The following is a 23,107-nucleotide window of genomic DNA, read 5'->3' on the forward strand; positions in this document are numbered from 1 at the left end:
AATATATCTGACCTTTAAAATGCCCCCAGGTGTTGTTCCAGAACCTGCAGTATCCTGTTCTCTTCAACTTTCACATGAAATCTCCTCCCTTATCCCGTGGAGACACTGCAATAAAAGCACGTAAAATAAACACGATATTAAAACTAGTAAGTGCCGGATTCTGTATCTGATATGAAGGGATCACAACACTGTGGACTCCCATCGTAGCATCTTCTATGCTCACTCTGAACATGTTTAATAGCTGTGATCCAAGCTGGGATCTGCTAAAATCCTCCCCGAGGCACAGCAGCTATCCACCATCTTCACTTTTTTATGCCAGCCAAGAGTCCTGCCAAAATGGTGCTATTTTGATTCCAACTAATGCATGACAACATGAAACCCTAACCCTCAAGTAAGGGTACTGACAACACAAAGAAAGAACCCAAGAAAACTTAACTCAAAAATAGATTCTACTGTTTTGTGGAATTGTAAAAAACTGGTTTGATTGAATAAATGTCCCTGCACTGCCACTGTATACACAGAAAAGCTCCCCTGCTCTTTAGAGCTCATGTGCAGATGAAGCAAAAAAAGAAAAAAGAATCTTACATTGTTTCCGTTCACAAAGACCAGATAACTGCTGAAAGATCACCAGAGGTTACACAGTGCAGCTTTAACACACAGACAACAGAGTGGTCAATTTCCTTATCTGGCACAAGACGACTAAAAACCTAATTCTTTCAGGACATATCTCTAATTGCATTGAAAATAACAATAACGGCAAGTCTATTCTCATCGCAGTCATACAACACATCCGAGCATCTTGCCATTAGCATCGCTCTCTTGTTAATTGGAGATATTGATGAGATTACCACAATCCATTACTGAGCGAGCTCGTCCATTAGTCCGTGCGTCTGTGTGTCAGCGGTCATGTGCTCGGTCGGATCAATCCTCCTCCACGGCCACTGACCTGAAAAGAATTGAAAAAAAGGCCACGCGCACGCGCCTGCTCTGCTATCAATAGACGGTCTAATTACGATCCAGCTACCTCGGAGTAAGCTCTGCTCAACCAGCAAAGACACACTCCGGGATTTAATGAAAATTCACCCTTGTTAAACCTCAACCTGAAGCTCCTGCAGATTAACAATGATTCTCACTCTCTTTGACTTTTGCCTCAGAATATGTCACCGTAACGATATCCAATTATGTTTGTACGGGGGAATATGAAAGAATCGGGGACAGGAAGACTCCATAATGCTCTGCATTAAATTTTAAGACATGGACGTCCTTGCCTGTCACAGCGGGGGGTTATCCTGGCACTGAAGGAGGCCATCTGTTCAGCCTGGAGTGAAAAGTATTGGATCTCTTCTGGGTCAGGCTTGCACAATAATGACACGGGATTGGGGTAGAACTCGTCGAAATCAGAGCTGTCCACTGGACCATGGATCATCCGCTAGTTGCAGCAATTAAAGTGGGAACAAACTCACACGAACACTCAAAGCAATGGATGGGACAGGAAGCGCAGTCTGCTTCCTCTCCCAGAGAAGAAGATTACAGAAAGATAGGGCCCTCTTTCCCACATTTAACGGTCGTCAGGTCTGGCTGGAGGAGCTGACAGGCCCTACCTTTAGCCAGCCATCAGCCCCCAGCCAGCCATCGACCCCCAGCAGCCCAGGCAGCAGCAGCAGGAGGAGCAGCAGTGAAGGTACAGGCAGTGTGAACAGCTGGAGCTCGGGAGTGACCTGCCTCCTGTACAGCTCAATCAAGAGACAGAGCCAGGAAGCTTTTCAAACTCGACTCAGGGAGGAGAGAAGGCGGGGGAAGCTTACATCATGCCCCTCCAGAGGGCTTCATGGCAGAGTTCATCCACGGGCCGGGCAGGGAGGAGGAAACGGCCATAGAAGTCCTCACGCATGGCCAGAGAGAGGTGCACTGTGTCAGGGGAGGAGCCCAGCGTGGACTCATACAAGCGTTCAAAGTGTACATCGTCCACAGAGCCCGTTTGAGGGAAAGATTGAAGCCAAACTGAAGTTTTCACAGTTCCTGGATGAGGTGACGTCCAACGTGCTCGAACCAAACTGCCTGCGGGCATTTGGGAGGCCGGTTTCACCCTCCAGCTCCTCCACCACAAACCCAAATCAGCCTGAAGGAACGATCCAAGTGGTGACTCAGTGGAGTCCCAGGCTGACCAACCCAATGGCCCAAAACAAGCCCCAAGAGGAGCGGACTCCCCCCGAGCTGACACAGAAAACATATCTGGAGACGGACATTGACACTGTGAGGACCAACGATGAGCAGCAGCGGGACCAGGAGACACGAGCAGACACAAGACCTCGGCTGGAGGTCGATGAGAAAAGTGTGATCCCGCCTCCTCCACAGTTCTGTCAAGGGTTTGACGTGAGGAGTTCCTTCACGGAGTCTTATCGTGACTTCTCCAGACAACCGTACAGCTCTGCCTCTCTGCCGCGGGGCGTCACCATGGTGAGTGATGAAAGTTTAACCTATCGCTTACCAGGCCTCAGTCTGAACATATGTTACGATTGGACCGGAAACTGTCCCTCGCAGTCTGCAGTGGTGTCAGAATAATTAAATAAGTCTTTGGGTGACGCTGAACTGAGGTTTTTTCTAAGTTTTTGGGTCTGAGGCCACCATTAGATTTGTCAGGATAAAGTTTTTACACTTTTCATGTAGAGAAATATCTGTCGGCTTTGCGTAAGGTCTATTAGGCCAGGCTTGATCATTACATACATGTGTTGCATGAGTTTAAACTCACTGACAGCTTGTTGATCATTAAGACCAACTTTTAGTCACATCATTCCAGTTTAAAGGCCAACGGTCACAGAATTTGACAAAGCTGGTGGTACCCTAAGACCAATACTGTACAGTATATGGTTTGGTATTATTATTTAGTACTTAAAAGTACTTATTTAGTACTAAAAATAAGAAGCAGAACAAGATATAACAGTGGTACAACTGGTACCAGTGTGTTTTTTTTTTGGGTACCTGCTCTGACGAAGATTCCAAGCGAGCTGAGCCAATACTAAAATGTGACGTCGACAGACTTTCCCGGCCACTGATTGGTCAGAGAGTGTCGTCATGAGCGCGACGTCCGACACAGGAATCAAACCCAACAATGGTGAACTCTCTGTAAACATGCTAACGCTAATCTCCAACATTTAGCAAAGGAAATGTGTAAAATCTCAACATTTAACAGAGAAGTCTGGGGTATTTAGCGACAGCGCTGCTGAAAGCCGGCAGTTTTTAGTCCAGTGACTGTGTGAGACAGAGTTGTAAAGAACTAATTCTAATGATTCCGTGCTTTGTTCGTCACTAGTTTGTGTGTTTGTGTCGCGTATAAAGCGACACCACAGCGGTTCCGTGCAGCTGTGCTGTCATGTACCACGTTGAGGAGGTTACTATAGTCGTGGGAAATGATGTGACTGATACCAAAACTGTATCATGGAAAAGTGCCAAATGTCAGCTGGGATCGGCTCCAGCTCCCCGCTGTGATCCTTTAAAGGAAAAGCAATGTAGAAGATTTACAGTTGCTGCTTTCAAATCCCAGTATATAACACCATAAAGCTTGTATATGTCCTTTAGGTCGTATCAGGCCACCATCTCGTACTGCCGTGGTTCTGCTGCAGCTCAACACTGGAAGAGTGTTAGCAGAGAAATCCTCTGTTTGTCTCACATTTAGATGTCCCTAATTATTACAAAGTTGGACTTTATTACACTTATTTATTATTTCCTGGAATGAAAAAGTGCCCTTTTCCTTCAGAAAACCACTTATACTCTACGGTTTCTCCCTTAAGACGAAAACAAACCATCTGTTGTTGTTGTTTTAAACGTAAATCCACCTCCATGAGGCGCGTGAAGTGACCCCTCTGATTCACACAGACACACACAGACACGCTGCCGAGCCACAAGTTCACGTCGACAAAAAAAGTGTGTGAGTCAGAGCCGGAGCTCGGCTCCATGCTGACCAGCAGTGAGTGGATTTTTGATTTATTTATTTTTTGTCCATGTGTGCATGTGCTCATTAGCTTTCTACCCATCAGCAGCTTCTCCACTCACACAACATGACCCCAAACAATACATGTCATTTACTGAGTCAGCCCACTCACTCGCTTTTATTGTGCGGCGTTCATCATCTCCTCCACTTGAGACACAACGTTGTTAAAATGGCTGCGGATGCAAATAACTCACTTGAAGGTTGTTTTCATCATGGAAAAGCAAAAGCTGTGGTTCCCCTCCAGACCTTTCAGGCCGTAAGCAGTGTGTGCAAGTCACATGATTGAACACTCAATTAGCGGCGACTGCTCCCGCGAATGAATGTGTTTGCCGCCTCAGCAACACGCGGCGCTCATCTCCGTTTGTAGTTCCCTGGACATTATGAAGCGTCTCTAGACCAACTGTTCCTCGCCGAGTCTTGATTCACAGTCTCTCTCGCTCTCTCTTTCTCTCTCCCTGTGTGGAAAAATACCTGACAAAACAAGCCCGACGCGTCTCTGAAGTCGGGAAACCGCTTCCGTTTTAATAATAAAGGAAGAAGATCACATTCCCTTAATTTATTGTCTGATTAAAATTCAGCCTTTGCCGTCACCTTAGCAACTGCTTGAAAAATAGGTGGGTGGTGTGGGTGCTGGGAGCCAGGCATGTGAGCCTGTTGGTGTTCATCGCAGTGTAGTGTGTGAGAGTCTGTGTGTGTAAGTTTCATGTCCTCAGAAGAGTCCTTGCAGTAACAAAACATTCTTCACAGGCACATGACCTTCTGCTGTGCAAGCGCCCAAGACACAAACTCTTTTTAAATTCCCTTTCACATAATCTTTATCAATCACTCCTGTATGTAAACATGGACGTATAGTTTCCCAGTTACGTCACCAATTTGCATTTAGCTTTGTATTACTAGAATAGGATTAGTATTTTTGTATTAGTATTTAGTATTCCTTTAAGAATTGGGATTTTAAGAGGTTTTAAAACCACGTTTAAGTTCACAGACATCACCTGCAACCAGGCGATGCTAGCTGTCAACCACAATGGTGTCCATTAGGGCTTGGTATGTAATAAAAAATATTTGATACTATAAAAATATAAATATCTGGACTTTTATACCGATTCCCAAATTATATATTTTTTTCAATGCCAATTTTTATTAAATCCATTTTAACAAAGAAATTACAATAACATTATTTAGTTTGGATTTTCTCATATTTATACTTATTATAAATATAAATGTATTCTTTTCATTTCATTTTCATTTTTTGTTTGTAAAATGTGTTCATTTTAATTTGTTTTTAGAGCAGGTTTGCTAGTTTTTTATTTTTTGGAAATGCTAAGTTTTAGTTTAGTTTTTCATTAGTTTTAGTGTTAGTTTTGAATATTTGCCGGGTTCAATATTCAAAAAGGTGATAATAATAAGTAGTAAAATATCAAAATTGGGTGAGGAAAAAAATAAATACAGTTAATAACCCAACCCAAAAGGATTATGTATGAAATACTAAGCACAATTTTTGTTTTATAAACACACAATTTCAGTTTCAGCTAGTTATCAGGGTTTTTTAAACTTTCAGTTCTCGTTATTTCGTATTTCCTATAATAAACGTGGTTTCTACGACTCTTGAGTCAGCCAATCACGAGCATTGTTAGCTCTTGGTCTAACAGTATACAATGCAGTTCCTTCCATGAACACACGGGGCTCTAATCTGCAATGGGGCGCTTCGTTGTAAGCAGTGGGAGACTCATAATAATCCCTGACAGAGTGTGGTGAACGTGTAACCTTTGACACAGTTAAACAGGGTTGTGCTACCACAAAAGTACTGAGGGTCAATACACAGCATAAGTGTTGTGCATCCTGTAAATGTTCTATTGCTGAAGACCGCATCCTATTCCCTATAGGCGTCAAAAATAAGTACATACATTGAAATACAATGACATATTAAGAAATAGACAAGTGAAACTAACCCAAATGCATTTTAAAGTATGGACATTTTCGCTGTTTTGTGAAAGTCTGGCATGAGTCAAGGGACCATACGTTTGGGCAGAGAGTGTCCCAAAGATGGCCTGGAACAGCCTGGAACAGCCTGGAACAGCTCTTGTTGCGATTAGGTGCATGGAATGGCTAACAAGTGATGACTCAATGACCTGAGGAGGAGATTTGTAGAATAGTGGACAAGAAGGTTAGTTATACAACTTTTTCCTTTGGCGTATAATGCTAAAAGATAAGTCTATAGGTCGTCAGTGTTAAAGGGGATAAAAGTGGAGTATGGATTGCTTCTCGGCCTGGATGCCACAGCACACTCACGTCGTCACCCTAAATATGAATGAAGACAATAAACTCACAGGATGATACATAATTCATTGTACTCAGCAGCAGCAGCAGCTCTTGTGTGAAACGTTTCTTCCAAATAGCCTGAGATGTAAGACTCAACAGATTGAACCACCTGTTCCCCCTCCTCACCTCCCCCCTCGTCTACCCCACCCCCCCGCCCCTTTTCCTCATCTCCACCATCCCTCCTCCTCCTCTTCCTCTCCCCCCCACTCTCTCTTCACTCCCTTTCTCCGATACAGCACCTCGACAGGGATATTGAGTTGCTGCGAGTGTCCCTCATGGGGGGGCTCGCCGTGTATATCTGCAGTCTGGCTGCAATGGAGGTTTCCTCCCTCCCTCACTCCTTCTTTCACCCCTCTCTCTCTCTCTCCCCCTCTCATTCTCTCCTCACACACTCTTGGCATGATATGATTGTTCTCTTCTCACCTCGAGTAAGCGTACATGTAGACAGCCTGGGCGCAGTCTGATGAGCGTTGCATGGGCTCACTCACGGACACGAGTGCAAGGGAGGAGGGGGGAGGACAGGGAGAGGAGTGAGTGAGGGGAAAAGAATCACAAACAAAAACAGAAGGGGAAATAGAGAGAGTGAGCCTGCTGAATATGTATATTTAATTTCTCTTCCTTCATTTTTGGATTCTCTTCTTCTTGGCAGCTCCTGGGCCAGTTTGACGAGTCCCTTCCATTAACATGCTGTCTTTTCCTTTAGGTGTCTGATGAGGAGATGAACAACACAGACGCTATCAGGTAAGCCTCCCCCCCCCACCCATACACCACCACCTTCCTCTTCCTCTCTCGTTCTGCAAATGTCTTTTCCAGCTCTCCATCACCACACCCCCGCAGTCTCCCTGTCTTCTTCCTTTAAGCTCCTGTCCTCCCACTCTTCCTCTCTGCCTTTCTACTCTTGCACAGTCTCTGTATCACTGCCTCCTGGCTCCTGCTGCTGCTGCTGCTGCTGCTGCTGCTGCTGCTGCTGCTGGAGTGGCGTGGTTGTGTTGGAGGAGGAGGAGGCAGCAGCACCAGTGGTGGTGCTGGTGGTGTGTGCATGTGCTGGGGTTTCTCTCTGAAAAGCTGGGGTAAGCCAATCCAGACAGCACACAGGAAGAGAGGGTGTTTTCTCCCGTCTCCCCACTGAGGATTTTATCTCTCGGTCTGCGGGATGAAGCTGTGCGTGCGGGAAAGGTATTTGCATTATTTTGATTTTGGGATCACAAACGCAGGCGTGATTGTTGCCTGTGCTTCTCTCTGTGTGTGTGTGTGTGTGTGAGTGGATGTGCTCATCTGTATGTGATGTGGCTGCAGTTCATGCTCACTGTGTACTAATGCAGTGCTGAGGGGAACCGTGTGCTCCTCTGATAGTTTGTCAAAGATTAAAACAGGAAAGAAACAAGAGAGAAAAGGGGGGATGATGGTGTTTTAGGGGTTTGCACGCAGGAAATCTCCTGGCTTGAAATCCACTGCAGTGTATGTGGCGTTACTGTAAAAGCTTTTCCTCTCTAAAAGGACAAACCTCTCTTTAAATTATAGTCCTGAATGAATATAGGTTGCAAATACGTCAAATATTCTTCACTTGTAATACATATACATGATTCTGCATCACCTGTCGGAATGCTTTTTTTTTACAAGCAATAATTCATCAATAACTCTACATTAAAGTGCTGTTATATGTGATTCTTTCTTTGTCATTAAATGTCTTTTAATTACATTAAACACATAAAAAAAAAAACAGGTAATAACACACGTGATGCCTTCACATGCCTGCACGAACACATCTTTTAAATGAGCTCATTACAAACCTGCGAGTGCTCACCCACTTTCCTGATTAAAGTTGAATTAGACGGGAATTGAGGCAGCGAGAGGAACATGACGAGGGGCAGGAGGAGAGCTTGTTGTTGTTTGTTTTTTTTTGTTTTTTTTCCTTAGCAGCTTAGTTCTTACCTCATTGTCCTACAGTATATAGACACGTTTAAATTAACAGTGCTGCTAATGAACCCGTGTTAATCCGGCTCAGATGGAAATAGATCTGGAGCCTTGTCTTTTGTGGCTTGATTACTGATGGCATTATGATTTCAGGCAGATTAACAGTTTAAAAAGCTGTTTAAATAGCCGATGAAGGAGGTAATTAATCTGACGGGGGTTCGGTTGTCGACGCGAGGCATGAACCGTTCTCACCTCTGTGTCGCGGCTTTAATTGAATTGGGTATAGTCCTGTGTTCTTTGTTTAAGAGGAAACAAGGTCACCTGTGGCCTCCGAGGAAACTGTGATGAGGTTAAACCAGGAAGCTGGTCCTCACCCTTACTTAGAGCCCACCCACTCCCACTCCCACCTCCACCCACAGCTCGTCTCCAACATGGTCTTTCTAGTCTAAATGATGAAATGTCCTGAAATCTCTTGCGCACTCCCTCCCTCCCTCCCTCCCTCCGTCTCTGTCTCCCTCTTTTACGTTTCATTCCCTCTCTTGGACGGTGCCCCTGCATCAGAGACAGAGATGTAAAATCTTTACCCTAAGACTCGACGGAGTCTCAGAGCCGCACAGTCCTCGCTGCTTGGATAAACACGTTTCAAAGTTTTTAAAGAGTCTTTTAAAGTCAGGATGCTCAGGATGACCTTCTGCTCATGTGATAAAGCAATTTCATTTAAAGCTGTTGGAAATGTAGAAATGAGAGAGGCACCATGTTGAACAAAACAACAACAAAAGGGTGGCAGCTGCTCCTTGGATTAACAGTCCCCAAAATGATTATGTCGCTCTCAGAAAGATGGGATGGTGAAAGGTAAAAGTTTGCTGTTTGGAAATCATCAAACACACAGTCAATGGAATTTTTCCAGGAAAATGAATAACACGGTCTGTTGTGTGTTTTTCATTTAGCTTCTTTTATTTTTGACAGTGAAATATTAGTCCAGTAATAACATAATTAATGACGCAGGTTAATGACCAATGTTAACTGTGGATTTTCAGTTGAAGCAATCCCAATATTATAATTTACTAATACTCTGTTTAACTTTTCATATATTTGTATTAGACATCATTATTGAAAGTTTAGCTGGAACTTGTAGTCCTAAACTTATAGTGTACACTGTTTATGTCTTTATGCTGCTTCAGTGCTTAATGATGGAGGTCACTAATGGCACTTTTCCACTCTACAGTTATGGCACGGCACGACCTGACTCTACGCGCTTTGCTTTGTTTTCCATTACTGAGAAACTGCCGTGACCAATTTTTACGCTGATATTTTCGACATTTCCTGTCACCACATGTTGGAGATTAACGCATGTATTCAGGATTTTTAAGTCTTTTTTAACTGATCTACAGTTCGGCATTTTTCGGTTCGATTCTTGTGTCGGACGTCGCGCTCATGACTCACATTTTAGTATCGGCTCAGCTTGCTTGGAAGGTACTAAAGAAAGTACCAGGTACTATCACTAATGGAAAAACAACCAAAAAAAAACCATGCTGAGTTGAGCCGTGCTGGAACTGGGTAGTGGAAAAAACTTTGGTTGAGTTGTGATGAACTCAGTTTCACCAGAAGATCTTTCTCTGGTGTTTTAATGGTGGCAGAGTCTAACATCTAAAGATCTGGGCCGTTTTTTTTTTTATAACATGTTCAGTCATGAAATCTCGCTGTATGTGAAATGTTAGAACAGATTTGGTGAACGCACAGAGTAAGCCGAGACAATCAGCGTCTGCTAAATGAAGTTGCAGCCAAGAGACGCTTAGCGTATCGTAGCCGGGCAATTAAGAGCTGCAAATGGGTAAACAACTTGTTTGTCCGTGTCTCAGAGTATTAAAGTTCACAAAGTATCACGTTCTAGCTTGCTGACTTAATCGATACGAAAAAGCCAAAGTGTTAAAAACAACAAATTGTTCTCTCTCTCTCTCTCTCGGGACGTGTTAGGATTTTGTCCCTGTGATTTTTGCAGGGCGACTGCAAGCAGACTTCAGGGAAACACAATGTGATGTCGTGGAGAGGGCTTCATTAAGTCTGTGGACATGCCTTATCGAGCAAACACTCTTTTTTAACTCCGACTTGAACGAAACGTGATGCAGAACAGTTTAGAATTAGTGTTAGTCTCTGTGACTGGTTGAGAAAGCTGATCTACTCAAACCAGACATTCAACCACTGTATCCTCCCCGTTGAGGTAGGAGTCCATTCAGTGACATTTATTTTCGATGAAGTGGAGAGAGAGAGAGAGACGGAGTGGAGCAACAGCGGACATGTACTAGGATGAGAGTGATGTGGGAAAAGTGGTGAGTCTGAAGAGGGCAGACGTTCGTTTTAATTTGCCCGAGTGGACAGTGTTGGTGCAACTAATGCTCTGCGGTTTGCCCCGTCTCCCTCTCTGTCTTCTGAAGCACTGATAGCTCCTCGGAGGTTCATTAAATGTGTATAATCTTGACCCCATTATTTTTCCTTCACCTTTGCCCTCCTCAGCAGCTGTGGTCGGATTCATTCACGCAGGTCAGATTTATTCCTCCTGATAATTCGCGACTGAGCCATGTGTAGTTGATACCTGAAAGGCTTCATTGCACAGTTAAGGACTCAACTTGGACTTTTACATAGCAATCTACAGTACAGGATGTGTCGAGTAAGAGCTTTTTTGTGTTTTTATCGGGTACATGATGTGCTTCTTTCACTGCTGGCAGGAAATGGTTTTCCTATCTCAGGGAAATGTTGTCATAAAAGTTTAAAAGAAGACCCACTTATACCACGAAAGACAGGGGACGTCTGTAGTTTGCGTTCATTTAACCAAAATAGAGCAAATCCACCGCGAGTGGTGGGGGCAGTATAGTGTCAATAGTGTCTGCAGCCAGAAAACAGTGTTTTGGATATTTTTGATGATCACCTGTGATGGAACCTCTGAAGTTTTTAAGGTTTTGTCGAAGACAGCTCAGATCCGAGGAGAACTGAGACAATGCCTGACATCTGAACAGTAAGGCGTCATCGCAGATTCTGGCGAGCAGCGTGCCAGGTCTGATACATAAAGTTAGTAAGCCATGAGGTCCAGATGCCTGTTCGCCTTCGTATCTAGGGAGAGAACCTTAAAAGACGTTGAGTTTCTGTCTTATCGTAACATATGGCTGTTAATATTGTACACCGGGTCTGGTCATAAGAATATGTGAGTAATTAAACTTAAAGTTGGCTGAAGAGAGGTGGTTTGAAAAGATTGAAAATGCCATAAAAAAGGAAAACAAATGTAATTTGTTGAACCAAATGATTAAATACAAGCTCTTTCTCTTACCTTCATTTAGCTTACCATTATATGAATAATATAAACCATAGTTGACACACACAGAGCTTATTGTGACAAAGCGTTTTTGAGAGCGGTAACGCTGCTTCTTGTCTATCTTGTAGCATGTTGTTAGTTGCACAGTTTTCTTTTTGCCCCTCAGAAACTTCTCTATTATCCAAACCTTGTCACCAGTGTATGTTTTGTTGTGGTACGTCACTTAAATGAGTCCAGCTTACAGCGCGAGCAAAAGTTCCGCCTGCTAAACTTTAGTTAGGACTTAGCTGGATCCCAAGCTGGATGTTACTGATTACATATCTTTTATATATATATATATATATATAGTATATATATACATATATATATATATATGCCAGTGCATTAATGGCTGTGTACGGGAAAGCTGTTAGTGCTACTGGATATTGCTCTCTATATTTTCCCTGTATAGTTGTTTTTTTTGGAAAACCTCCATTCATGCATCTCTGAGTTGAGGCTTTTTAGAATGCCTCTTGAGAGTCATGGAAGGACCAGTAAGTACATCAGTGTGTATAAAAAAAGCATGAAGCAAACACACATTCTTGTCTATCTATAGTCCTGAGGTCAATCATTGACAAGTTCTAGTCCTTTACCAAAACCTCAACCATCGCAATTACATGTCTCACATCAATCTGACCCTAAAGGCCAATTCTAACCCTAGAAACCAAGTCTTAAACCTCAAATACTCCTCCAAGTATGGACCACTTTGTCCTCACTGTGTTTGGACTTTTAAAACCTTTATTTTCACAGCATACTTTTTACTGGAGATTCATTTAATAACAGGCATAAAAGTTTAATAAACAAAAGTGGATTCCCAAATAAAAATGGGAGGTTACTTACAACTGTAGCTTTCTTGACTCATTCCAAACAAATTTTAAAAGTTATCTTTTTCAATATTCAAGCATGTTTCTTGACACATCATGTGGTGTTGCATTCTATGAGCATCTCTTAAAGCATTTGGGTGTTTGACCTTAAAAACTTCCCAAAGAAAAGAAAACAAGGATTGAACCCACATCCTCAAAACGTCCAATATTTATAACAGAGAATTGCTTTACAATCCCAGCTGACAAAAGGCGGGGTACACCCTGGACAGGTCGCAAGTCCATCACAGGGCCAAACAACCATCCACTCTCACGTTCAATCCAATTTACCTAATCCCCAAAACTGGAGAAAAACCCATGCACACACGTGGAGAACATGCAAACTCCATGCAGTCAGTCCTCTAACTTGAAATTGAAACCACAACATCATGGACATGGTAGTCAAGTGGAAAGGCACTGGAGTAACAGGATCATTCAGAATACTCGAAGTTGTGTGTTTGATCCATAAGCAACAAGTACTTTGAAGACCCCACGCCCAGAGGAAAGATTAAAAGGCTGAGAAAAAACAGTCTGACACCCAAAGTGAAGACTGAAAAGTTCAGAGAGAAGGTCTTGTTGTGAAAAGAAGGCTTGTTGTTGTTGTTGTTGTGGGTTTGTTTATGATTGCAAGGCACCACAGTGGTGGCAATGTCAGGTTCAAATCCTAGACACTGTCATTAGCGGTAATATCAAAACCAGTGCTGCTGCAGAGGGTTAAGGAGGGGGCTGACTTCCACAGAGACAAAGTGGCGATTACAGTATGTAGTGGGAAAAAATACATTAAAAAATGTACAACCGTGCAGTTGTCGTGGGGTGTGTTAATGAACCCTTGCTCCAGAATGCAGAGCCACTGCTGACTACAAACTTCAACACCTGCACTTCTCACATTTTGGCTGAAATTACGATGACATTAAAAATACAGTTTCACACATACTGGTATTATTAGTTACAGCACCAACAGCATGTGGATCTCCAAAATGTCCTCTCTTGGCTGGTGGGTTCACTGTTGTGAACAAGAGTATTTCATTATGAAATAGGGACACACACACACACACACAAAGATGGAGCAGCACACTGCAGGCCCAGCAGATTTGCAGAGGTGGTTCCTTTGTTGTGTCTAATCACTACCTGTCCACCCGAGCTCCACTTGTAAACAATATGTTGTGGTGGTGTGTGTGCTGTTTGTGAGCGAGTATGTTTGTGTCAGTTCTATTTTTAATGAGCTGAACCCCTTTTTAAAATCTGCACGTGCTTCTTCTCTGGCCCATATCTCCCCGTGGTTGTTGCAGAACAATGGAAAACACAAGAACAACAGTGCTAATGCCACAATATTTATGTGTCATTTGGAAATGATATTTCAGTCAAAACACCATGAACTTTGATTGAGATGTCTAAGCAAAAGGAAAGAGTATTGGCGTTTGCCAAGTGTACGGGAAAATTGAAAAGCAATAATAAGCTCAATAACTCAGAAAGATTAATTCGTAATGCACAGGAATGAAAAGGAAAACTAAACCTTTTGAGTTTCAAAATGGTTTGGTTATTAGTGTTTCCTGGCTAAAGCTAACATATCTGAAAAGATGTATTACACCTGGCCCAAGATATAGTTAAATATTAACACTATTAATATAGTCTTAATAAAACACTAATAATACTACTAAATATTGAGCTTCAGTTATGGATTGTGTGACCTTTGCAAAGAACCAAGCTAGCCAAGTAATTATTTATTCTACACTAAGCTAAATGTTAGCTTCATTTTTAAGAGACAGACATGAAGTCTTCTTTATTTTCTATTCTCACACTGTGTTGCTGTGTAAATGTGCTTATAACTTGTTGTGGACACTGTCTGCAGACCACAACTGTGTAAATGTTGTGTTTGGAGCTCAGCTGCCATATTCTTGCTAAGCTAAGCTAATGATTGTTTGATTGTAGCTTGATATTTGAGAGCGAGGGAGAGAGAGAGATGAAGTCTTCTTACAAAAGCCCCCACAACAAAAGCTTAACAAAATCTGAACTATTTTTTCATTTATACTCTAGAACAACATATTGTTGTGGTGTCATTTTGGACCCTAGCTGTCTGTAAACCACAACTGCGTGTTGTGGTTGGAGCTCAGCTAATGGTAGCCTAACATTTAAGAGAGAGACATGACGTCTTCACGTCTAAAGCACTATTTGGACAGTATTAGTTTTACATGAGTATGTGCAGTAGAGTAATTTCACCACAGTAACTATGTAATTTGCTGTAATATTAATGGCCAAGTTTCACGGGATAAGAAATTAGAAAAATTGGGTCATGGAGGAAACACTTTAAAGGAAATGTTGGGTTTCCGAGGCAGTTTGAGACCATGGTGCTTAACCAGACCATTTGGGAAGAGATTTATCGAATGGTTGTAGATAAAAGTTTGCCAAAACCACCACAGACTTTTCCAACTGCCTATAGTGAAAAACGGAATGCTTATTCAAGTGCCTCCATGCTTGATAATCCGTGGAAAACTACGATATGAAGGGATATTTACGCACATATTTACTGCTGGTCTATTGGATTAGTATTAGCTGGGGTAATTTCTCCGGACCTTTTTACCCAAAGAAAATGTGGTTGTAATCTTTATTGACATCGTCCGATAATGATTACTGATGTGGCACATTTGGACGAGATTAAAATGACTGAGAGGTTCTGGTAATAATTACTTTACACCATCTCTCCATGTAAAACTAATCCCGTCCGAATAGGACTTAAGTCTTGGCAAGAAAAGCCTGTCAAAATCTATTCTATGAAGTAATAACATGCTTGTCTAGTAAAATATTTAATTGTGTGTTGTAGCTTGTGGTTTCAATCTGCTGTGTTCATTTCTGTTTGCGTTTTGGGCTTGATAAAAGTTAGCCCCCATAATTATTCTGCTCATGGTAAAATCCTTTTGGGACGGTTGTCGTCATCGCACATGTGCAGATTGCAATCAGGAGTACGACCGCTGCTGCTTCTGCTGCTGCTAATGAAGTTGGTACTTAATGTGTCACTATTTAGATGCCTGCCAAACCCCCACACACAGATTTGCCCAGATATTCCTCTCAGGACACCATTGGCGTCTGTCCATTTGCTTCACCCTAACCTCAGATTAACCACGATTCAAATATAAGCCCCTATTCCACATAAATGAGGCTTTCCCTCATTCGGACCATGATTTTGTCACCATGAGGACTCCCAGTCCTGACAAGGTCAATGTTTATTCCAGAGAAAGGTCTTAAAGAGGGAAGTACAGCCACATACAGAGTCATTCTGAGCTGATTATTTTCCCTGTGAGGTGGTTGAGTCATACTGTACTTGTCATTGGGCTGAGTGACTGCTGCAGAATTGCTGTTTTATTAATCTGAAGGCACTGGTCAGATTATCTGCGGGTTTTTTTTACTTGCTGCTGTTGCTGCTGTTAGTGCTGCTGTTGGTGCTGCTGGATGAGTCAGCCACTCGGGTTCCCCCCGCTCTGACGCTGAGGTTCAGGCCTGCGATAAGGGCTTTTCCTGAGAGCCGATCTATCTGCAAAGTAGACATGCTCAGGAAGGCAGGAAAAGGGAAAAACAGGTAGAAGGAACACACAGGGGCATTTCACTAGTATTTGGCTATAGCTTCTCATTCTTTCCTAACTGGCTACAATTCATCTCCTCTCGCTAGCAGTCTTTATTTTTCTCCTTCTTTCATTTCTTAACTTCAATGTCCTCCTCCTGCTCTTCTACCACCTCCCCTTCCTCTCCTTTTTAATGCTCTAAGTTCCTCTCAAATGTCAGTGTGGCACGAGTGGGTGGCAGGCAGCGCCATCTGAAAAAGCCCCAGCTATGGTTTTGCTGCAGTGTGAGGATCAGGGAAGGGAAGGAAGGAGAAGCAAGTGAATGAGCAAGGGAGAGAGCGTTTCTTCCTCTTTTTTTCTTTTTCGCCATTTGACAGGAGACACCTGAGATGTGTCGCTAACAACTGTCCTTTTTTTGACTTATGTGATGGATTGTGTTGTTGTTGTTGTTTTTTTAAATCCCAGCAAAAGAGACAAGGACAGAATGGGCAGAGCTGATGCTGCAGCAGTAACACACACACAGGTGTACAGTGCACTCACGCAGAAGCAAACGTCCATAAAAACAAGTATTGAACTGCATGTAGCCTAAAAAAGAAGCCTTATACAAAGACATGCTTACGCACACACTCACACGTATCCAAAGCTGATGTGCTATGACTCAGAGGGAAGCAGCTGGAGTGAAGGCTCCAGTGGCAGCGGTGAGCTGTCACCATCTGGACGAGGACACGTCTCCTCACCCAACAGCATAAATCACCTCCAAAACAGCGAGGTGTCATTGATTCTACGTGTTTTTCCTTATGTCCGGTTTATGTATGTGCACAGTGGTAATCATCCGATCCATGATGATTGCACTGTCCCAGTCTTTGTCGCTTGTCTGTCAGTTTATTGTTTATTGTTTATTAGGATACCCATGAGCTACGGGGTCCACATAAAATCAACAAAAATATCGAATATTATATCAAAATAATCACATACAGCAGCTGTATAATACGCATGTGCATATGTCTTATGTCATATTTCTATTCCTTCTGATTTTCACATGATTACATTTGTTTTTGTTTAGTTTGTTTGAGCTTAATCTTAATCGTGTGTTTTAGTAAGCTGAGGTGGAAGTGATTTCCATGGCTTGATAGAACATCGTGTCCTTGATGGAGAAGGTCACGAGCGGACAGTCCAGTGCTTGGATGAGATTCTGATGTCTCGTCTCATCGTATAACCGGCATCATTTGTCTGTGTGTGCTGGCATCTGCCGCACAGGTGTGAGATTGAGGGCAGGTGATGATGTGTTGGCTGCGGACGTTTGATACAGTACAGGTTTTTGTCAAACAACAACATAAATACAAACCCTGAAAAGGATTTCTGTTTCAAGGCTGTACACGATCTGTGATGAGCGGCCACGGCACATCAAAGTCAAATTTATTCAGAATATACCGTCGGTCATTTCTGTATTTTTCTCTGTGCTCTTTTTGATTTGAAAATGTCTGGTTGTGGAGTTGTTGAAACTCTTAATGTTTGACTGCTTTCCCTATGATTGCTCATTTAAGTTTAGTCTTGAAAATAATTGACTTAAAACAAATTAAGTCGTTGTTGTTTTTTAGGGGCGTTATTATTGAAAACATGGGGAATAACCTGATTTATGGAAACATGTTGTTTGAAAGGATATACAGTCAAAATGTATACTCCTATAGACAGAAACAGAGAAGGGTTTTTTTTTGTTTTTCTCCCCGGAAATGACTAGCAACACATTAAGCAAACACTGTTAAAGGTTTTAAAGCATGAGACCTGCAGCTCATCACACACTCGTCTAAAACCAGTAGCCGATCAGTCACACAAGGTGACCAAAGGGCCACACCATGAAGTGGAAACCAACTTAAGTTACAGCATCAAAACAACACAAGGGAGTCTTTTTATTAACAGTAGCAACTGTATGTTTACATGGACCCAAGTCATCGGGAAAAAAAAAACAATCTGAAATCTTGAGGGCTGGTGTGTGTCGTTCGTCCTTCGAGGTTGGTGTTTAAATATCCAAAGTTGCTCCAATCAGGACTTCCTTGTTCACACGAAAGTCACACACACGCAGAAGAGGAAGAAAATGAGACAGAGCGTTTGTTTGCTACAGAAGCAGAAGTGAAGATTCTTCTTCTTCTGCTTCTACTTCTGGAGAATTAGACAACTCATGCCAAAGTAGTCCGTTCTGACTGAGCGCTTGATGCAGGTGTGTACGTACACCACAATCGGAAACAAATGTTGTCCAAAAGAAGAAATTTGGCACGCGTAAACAGACCTACTGTTCCAAAAAAGACTCCCTTGCTCTCCAAAGTTGCAAATACATCTTCAAATAATTGCTGAACTCTGCTGCTTAAGAGACAAGAACATCCGAAACTTGGCATTTACCATAAACTCTTAATAACTTTGTCTTTGCTTCCATTCCATCTTAAGTGAGACTTTGTGGAGGATAAAGTGCATAACAAAGAGCCCCAAAGTACACCAGCAAAAAGTGTTTCATTATGAATTTCACCCATTAAAAAGCTGCTAAATCTTTACAATGGATTGTTAATCTGCATTTTAGTGTCGAGTTTGCTGCCGTCTCAGCATTTCCTCCCCCCTGCCAAAGACAAGAGTGCGGGGGAATTATTGGCAAACATCAGAGCTGAGTTTTTAATATCGACTTCATCCTTCACACAGGATCCACGCGGTTAACAGCCCCACCTGTCTGTTTTGCTTTGTTTGGCAGGGTCAACCCAGGTAGAGCCCTCAGTGTCGCTGCAGGCCAGGCTTAGCCGCTCTCCTTCGGGGGGGGGAAACTAACTCGCATGCCCGGCACCTCGTGGTCAACTCCTATAAACACATGAGAGGGAAGGAACACAGGCAAACCATGAAAAAGATATACATTGGCAAAACTGCCTTAAAAGTCCCCCGAAATGGCGGCAAACACCCAAAAAAGAGGTAAGAGTAAAACCGCCAGACGCCATCTCTCCATCCATCCGTGATGTTATTTATCTGTTTGTCCGTCCGTCTGTCCGTCCGCCCACGAGCCGTCCCCTCTCAGTCTCTCAGCCTCATCCCGCCTCTCTTTGTTGCCCCGGGAAGTCACGCTGCCTCATCGCCGCCGATCATTTCATCTGACTCAGCTCCTGTTTCGCAGAGCAGGTCACTAATGGAGGATTTTCACGTCCCTAGAGCTACTTCACGTAAAAACTCGCCCTCTGTCAAAACAACAAACACCTGTATTCCCCTGCTAATGCCCGCCACTCAAAGGGAGGAGCGGGAGGTGAGGAAGTGGGGGCTGCTGGGTAACGCGGGCGCTGGAAATGCCAGCCAGTCAGCTGAGACATTCATTTAATCATTCCGGTGTTTTCCCGCTCACTCACTGACTTGTAGACGCTGCAGCTCTCCGTGTAAACTCTGGTAAATGCCTCGAGAATAAACAACGATCCAGGTGCAGCGTAAAAAAAAATGAAACGATTGATCTTGTTATTGTGTTATTATTTTTGCGTTGTTGACTGAGAGTAGACAGAGAACAGAGCCTTCCTGCATAAACAGTCATAAATACTTTAATTGGCTGAGTGAAAAATAACTCAAAGGACACGTTATCTAAAATGACAGTGCTGTCTGCACGGCAAATATGGATTTTCAAGAAGGTAAAAGAAAAAGCCTAATTTCTGGGAAATTGTTCCGATTTTTTTTCCTGGCGAGTAATAATTTTATTTTAAGTAGAAATAGCTAACTTTGTCTGAAGTTTGAGGTTTGTAATCTTCTGACGGCTGAGACACTTGTTACATGACAGAATAAAAATAATAAATAAAAGTCTTAAAATAACTAGATTTAGGGTTTGAGTCAAATCTGGTCACCCCACTTTTTTTGTCTTAAAACCAGAACATTTTAATCAATTTAAGAATGTTTGTCTTATTTTTCGTAGGGCTGTCTTTGATTACAACAATGCTGTAATTATGTATATGATAGCCATTGGTGTAGAGGTTAATGACGTTATTACCTCCATTAAAGGCCCAATGTGTAACATTTAGGAGGGTTTATTGGCAGATATTGAATATACTCTTTTATATGTACTTATGGCTAGGGTCTTGCTTTATGAACAATATAAACCAGCATGGATTTCTGGTTTTCGGAGCGCATGTTTAATATGGAAAAGAAAAAGACACTACATTAATCTCCGGTATGCAAAGGCCACCATAGTTTAAATGACCCATTTGGGAAAGGGAGGGAAGATAGTAGGAGTGTCCCCTTTGTTGCAATCTGCAGTCTTGCCAGTAGATGTCACTAATTCTACAGTGTGACCTTGAAAAAAGAGTTTTCGACTAAATTCTGGATGCAATGTCTCTTAACAAGTTTGCTTCAGTTAAAAATCGTATTTATTTAAACTTTTATAGTGGCACATTTCACATGTGACCAGAATGTTCCCTTATTTTATTTCCCCTTTATTTTTACTCGTAAGTCACTTTGAGATTAAATGACGCGCTCTCTCTTTTCTCGACACTCTCTCGTCTGTGGAGTTCCTCACAGTTGTCCAAGTCACAGTCGTCTTTTTCCAGCGCTCGCTTTAGGCAAACAAGTCCACTTGCTTACACTGGAGCCAACTCCCGACGTCAAATATGATCAACATCAAGGAAAGAAGAAAAAAAAGAGCAACACATTCCAGACAAATCAATCGCTCGCTGACTCTCTCTGCCAAGAAAAGTTGACAATTTGATGAGACGCAATTTGAAAAAAAGTGTAGAAAGTGAACCTACTGTACGCGCGGAACAGCGCATCTGTCTGGCTGGCACTCGACTCGATCACACTACAGTGGTTTATTATTAATCGCGCGTGCTTTTCGTACTGTGACAGGCTAGAAAACTGCTGTGAAAAGGCCTTTTAGCAGCGGGGCTCTCCGTAATGGTGACTGAAAGTGTAGCTGGCAGCTCAGCCGAGATGTGATTTTTGGTTAAAGCTATACAGTAACGACTGAGATGTGGTCTCCGTGTAGCACGAAGCTGAATTCCCGGCTCTTAAACATAAAAAAAAACATTGATCGTATATTTCGTACTGAGCAGCTTTTACCACGAACAGTGATACTGTGTGACGGCCACAGACACTGACAACTCACATTTAAACTGTGTTCACATTCAGACTCAGTGTACAAAACCAAAATGGTCTAATCAAAAGTTACATTTCATTAAGTTGTGTTCCTTTGTTTGCTTCCTCTTTACAAAATGAGTCGATAGATAGATTTCACTCAGATAGATAGATAGATAGTTGGGTTAGGGTTAATTTCAGCCAGCAGCAGCTACAATATAATCCAATGGGGCAACTGTATGTCCATTAAAGTGCTTGTTTTCACCAGTAAATGGTTTATATTGTTATTTTTGGAGTCCTGAAAATCACTGAAGCACGAGGGTCGCCCTGCTCTCGCTCTGAATTCGCTCAGAGACTTGCATGACCATTTATTAGCAAAAAAAACAAGCACGTTTAGGGGACATAAAGTAAAATATCACTGTTACCCCATAGCAGTACATTGTAATAACCTACAACTGCCGACTGAACTTCTCATTTTTGTAAGCTCTAATTACTTACGGAACTTTTCCATGGTTCTAGCACGACTTGGCTCGGCTTATTTTTATTGTAGCTTTTCCATTCCCAATAGTACCTGGTGCTTTTTTTAGTACCTGGTCTGGTGAGGTTCCAAGAGAGGTCAGCTGATGATGTCGTCAGACAGAGTGCCGGGCCACTGATTGGTCAGAGAGTGACGTCACTGGAAGAGTCATGAGCGCGACGTCCGACACAAGAATCATACCGAACAATGCCGAACTGTAGATCAGTGAAAAAGACTTACAAATCCTGAACACATGCGCTAATCTCCAACATTTAGCAAGGACATTTCTAAATGTTTTATTTCAGCAACTGTGTCAGGCACAGAGTCTGTGCTCCAGTCATGCAGGAAGTACTCAACTAATCTTTTTAATGAACCGATTCTAATGATTCAGTGCAACAAAATGAACTACTTTGCTTGTCACTCGTTTGTGTGTTTGTGTCGCGTATAAAAACAACATCAGGGCTGTGATGACCCCGCCCACGTTGAGGAGGTTCTATAGTAATGGGAAACGAGTTCCCCTTTAATACTGTAGCCTAATAATGCATGGTACTGTTCATAATTTAAGTCAAATTATTTATAAGACAAAAATATTCAATAAAGTTGCAGCATACCTGCAGAAACATGTCATATTTATAACCCAGCCACATTTCAGACAATGATGGCTCCAAATGATGCGGGGCATTAGATGACACCCCCCATTTTAGTAGCCTTAAAAAAAAAAGCCCTTCAGATGAACCTGTCTTTGGATTTGTGCTGTGTCTCTGTCTCAGACCCCGTCCCTCTGCATCTGTAATCTCATTAAAAAAAAAAAAAAAAGGAGGATGAAAAGAGGACGTGAAAAGAGCAACACGGCCACGTCTCCATCCACTCGCCGCTATCTGTCATCTGGCAGCAGATAGAGTCATTACCCTCCTTTCTCCATCTGTCCGTCAATACAGGGTCCATTAAGCCCGGCCGTGCACGCTCAGATACATCACGGGCAGTAGACATTTCCTCTTCCACTCACACTTGGCCTTTTATTAGATTGAAGCCCAGGTAATGCACAAGGCCTAAAAATAGTCATCTCACTGAATAACGTGTGTGTGTGGGGTGGGTGTGTGTGTGTGTGTCTCGCCGTTCCGTAAATCTGAGCCTTCACAGTCCATTCATATGATGTATTAGAGTTCATTGGCTCATATTTCATCATTGTACATTGTGCATTTTTTTTTCCTCTTCTATCTGATGATTGGGTTTCTGTGTGATGAGCTGCACAGCTGGAAAAAAGAAAAAGAACTTGTGTACAAAATGTAACGTCTCAAAAACAAAGGGAAAGAAAAGCTCTCGTCTGGATTCTTAATTAGAGATCTGCGTTTTTGTCTGGTGTTTTCTCCTCACAAAGCACTTTTCCCACACAACTTTCCCTGCTTTTATCACCCTCTCATGATGTTTTCATCACTGTTGCATGGCCATTCTGGGGTGCATTAAAGAGATACACAGAGCCTTTACAAGTCCATTTAGAGAAGAATATGCCCAAGTTACAGTCTTGTTGCCCTGAGAACA

The 23,107-nt window shown here is 42.5% G+C and overlaps 1 protein-coding gene across 5 annotated transcripts in view; it reads left to right on the forward strand.

Moving 5' to 3' along the window:
* The first annotated feature begins 1,676 nt into the window (after nucleotides 1-1,676).
* Nucleotides 1,677-23,107, forward strand: part of si:dkey-174m14.3 (uncharacterized protein LOC563117 homolog) — a 30,189-nt gene continuing 8,758 nt past the window's right edge. Inside the window, exons 1-2 of one of the 5 annotated variants that reach the window (XM_044049048.1) lie at nucleotides 1,677-1,681; nucleotides 7,011-7,048. In XM_044049048.1, the coding sequence (XP_043904983.1) occupies nucleotides 7,026-7,048 (23 nt within the window). In that variant the 5' untranslated portion in view covers nucleotides 1,677-1,681; nucleotides 7,011-7,025. The other 4 variants (XM_044049045.1, XM_044049046.1, XM_044049047.1 and 1 more) reach the window with 4 other exon arrangements.

The sequence above is a fragment of the Solea senegalensis genome, linkage group LG17, assembly GCF_019176455.1.
Source record: "Solea senegalensis isolate Sse05_10M linkage group LG17, IFAPA_SoseM_1, whole genome shotgun sequence".
Classification (NCBI taxonomy): Eukaryota; Metazoa; Chordata; class Actinopteri; order Pleuronectiformes; family Soleidae; genus Solea; species Solea senegalensis.